We start from the raw sequence: 1,497 nt of genomic DNA on the forward strand, positions 1-1,497 counted from the left end.
TGAGTCAAACTCAGCTTATCGAAGGGTAAGATTTCTTTCACTATATAGTGATTAGTAGGGAGAATAATTTTGTTGTGATAACACTTGTAATGGTATTTTTCCATATTATGTTGGCCAGGTTTGAGACTGTTCTCAGTACATTGGAGGATGCAGTTAATGATGCCCCCAAGGCACCCGAGTTTCTTGGCCGTATTTTTGCAGAAATTATAACAGAGAGTTTAGTCAGTTTGAATGAAATTGGGAAGTTAATACATGATGGTGGAGAGGAGCCAGGTAGTCTCTTAGAAGTTGGACTTGCAGCTGATATTCTTGGAAGCACCCTGGAAGTAATACAGCATGAGAAAGGGGACAGCGTTCTTAGTGAAATTCGCGCGAGCTCTAACTTGCGGTTGGAGTCTTTCCGACCACCTAATTCTATTACATCAAAGAAGTTGGAGAAATTTATTTAGATAATAGTGATGCTCAATGTATGCATGCTTTTTACATACATATACGGGGGTAAATTATTTTGTCTAGTGCTTTGGGGATTACTCAGTGAGATGGGTGGGTAGAATGTGAGATTTCTTTTGTCTTAATATTATTTCTCCTACATCTTCACTGCAATTGTAAAAGGCTCAATTGAGCATCAAAAACAATTTAGGCTGAAGTTACAATATCCGATTGACTGTGGCCTTTTATTTATGTCTTTGTAGTTATAAAAATGGTTTAAATTATAAATTTGTATAAATCTGTTCCAATGATTTAGAACAGATCTCTGGAGTGAAAAAAGGGGTATACCTTAAGATCAGACCAAATCAAACTTTCTAAGCTCATTAATTTTTACACTTTAAGCAATCAGGAAAATGGTGTGAAAAGGGCATAGCAAAAGTCTACACTGGTCTACAAAATTTGATTTGTGTTTCAGTTTTTCAGTCATAGAATAGATGACATCCAAAGTTTCCCCTCATGCAATTAGCACTTTCAATAAGATATGGTCATCATGAACAACATGAAATATAATGTAATTCAATTAGACTATTGAATATTGATAGACCTCAAATTGATTAAGAATGAAAAGGATGACATGTTTCTTGTATGAGATTGTAAATTATTATTGCTGATAAAATTTAGTATGAAGTCAAAAAATGTCATCAGCCACAAGGAGAAATTACCACTTTGGGTGAGAAAATTAACTCAAACAAAAGAAAAATACTTGATAAGAAAAGTGCTGCCAGCACTTACTTTAACTCTTATAAACACTATCTCAAAATTATTCAAGTTCCACCAGTTTAAGTGAGAAGACCTATATGAATTCTACCTAATGAAAGATAAAATATTGAAAAAAAGTGTTAGCACGAAACTTGTTAGTGCCCCTCCACTTCAGAGAGGGTCCCTTGCTTTCTTTTCTTTTGTTGGATGGTGACATTATTATGTTAGTTGGTACATGTTGGAGGTGTTTGCATTATTATTACTATTATTATATATATAGACTACATATCTCCTATAGGTGTGAGATTA

The 1,497-nt window shown here is 34.1% G+C and overlaps 1 protein-coding gene across 1 annotated transcript; it reads left to right on the forward strand.

The window, feature by feature from the left end:
* Positions 1–5: 5 nt before the first annotated feature.
* Positions 6–655, forward strand: LOC113785142 (eukaryotic translation initiation factor 4G-like; the record flags this gene model as incomplete). Its single annotated transcript, XM_027331451.2, has 2 exons — positions 6–25; positions 119–655. Coding segments are annotated over 2 exons (351 nt in total), but the record flags the coding sequence as incomplete, so codon positions are not given.
* Between the last annotated feature and the right edge of the window lie 842 nt (positions 656–1,497).

Source organism: Cicer arietinum, unplaced genomic scaffold (genome assembly GCF_000331145.2).
Source record: "Cicer arietinum cultivar CDC Frontier isolate Library 1 unplaced genomic scaffold, Cicar.CDCFrontier_v2.0 Ca_scaffold_5377_v2.0, whole genome shotgun sequence".
In the NCBI taxonomy this organism is placed as follows: Eukaryota; Viridiplantae; Streptophyta; class Magnoliopsida; order Fabales; family Fabaceae; genus Cicer; species Cicer arietinum.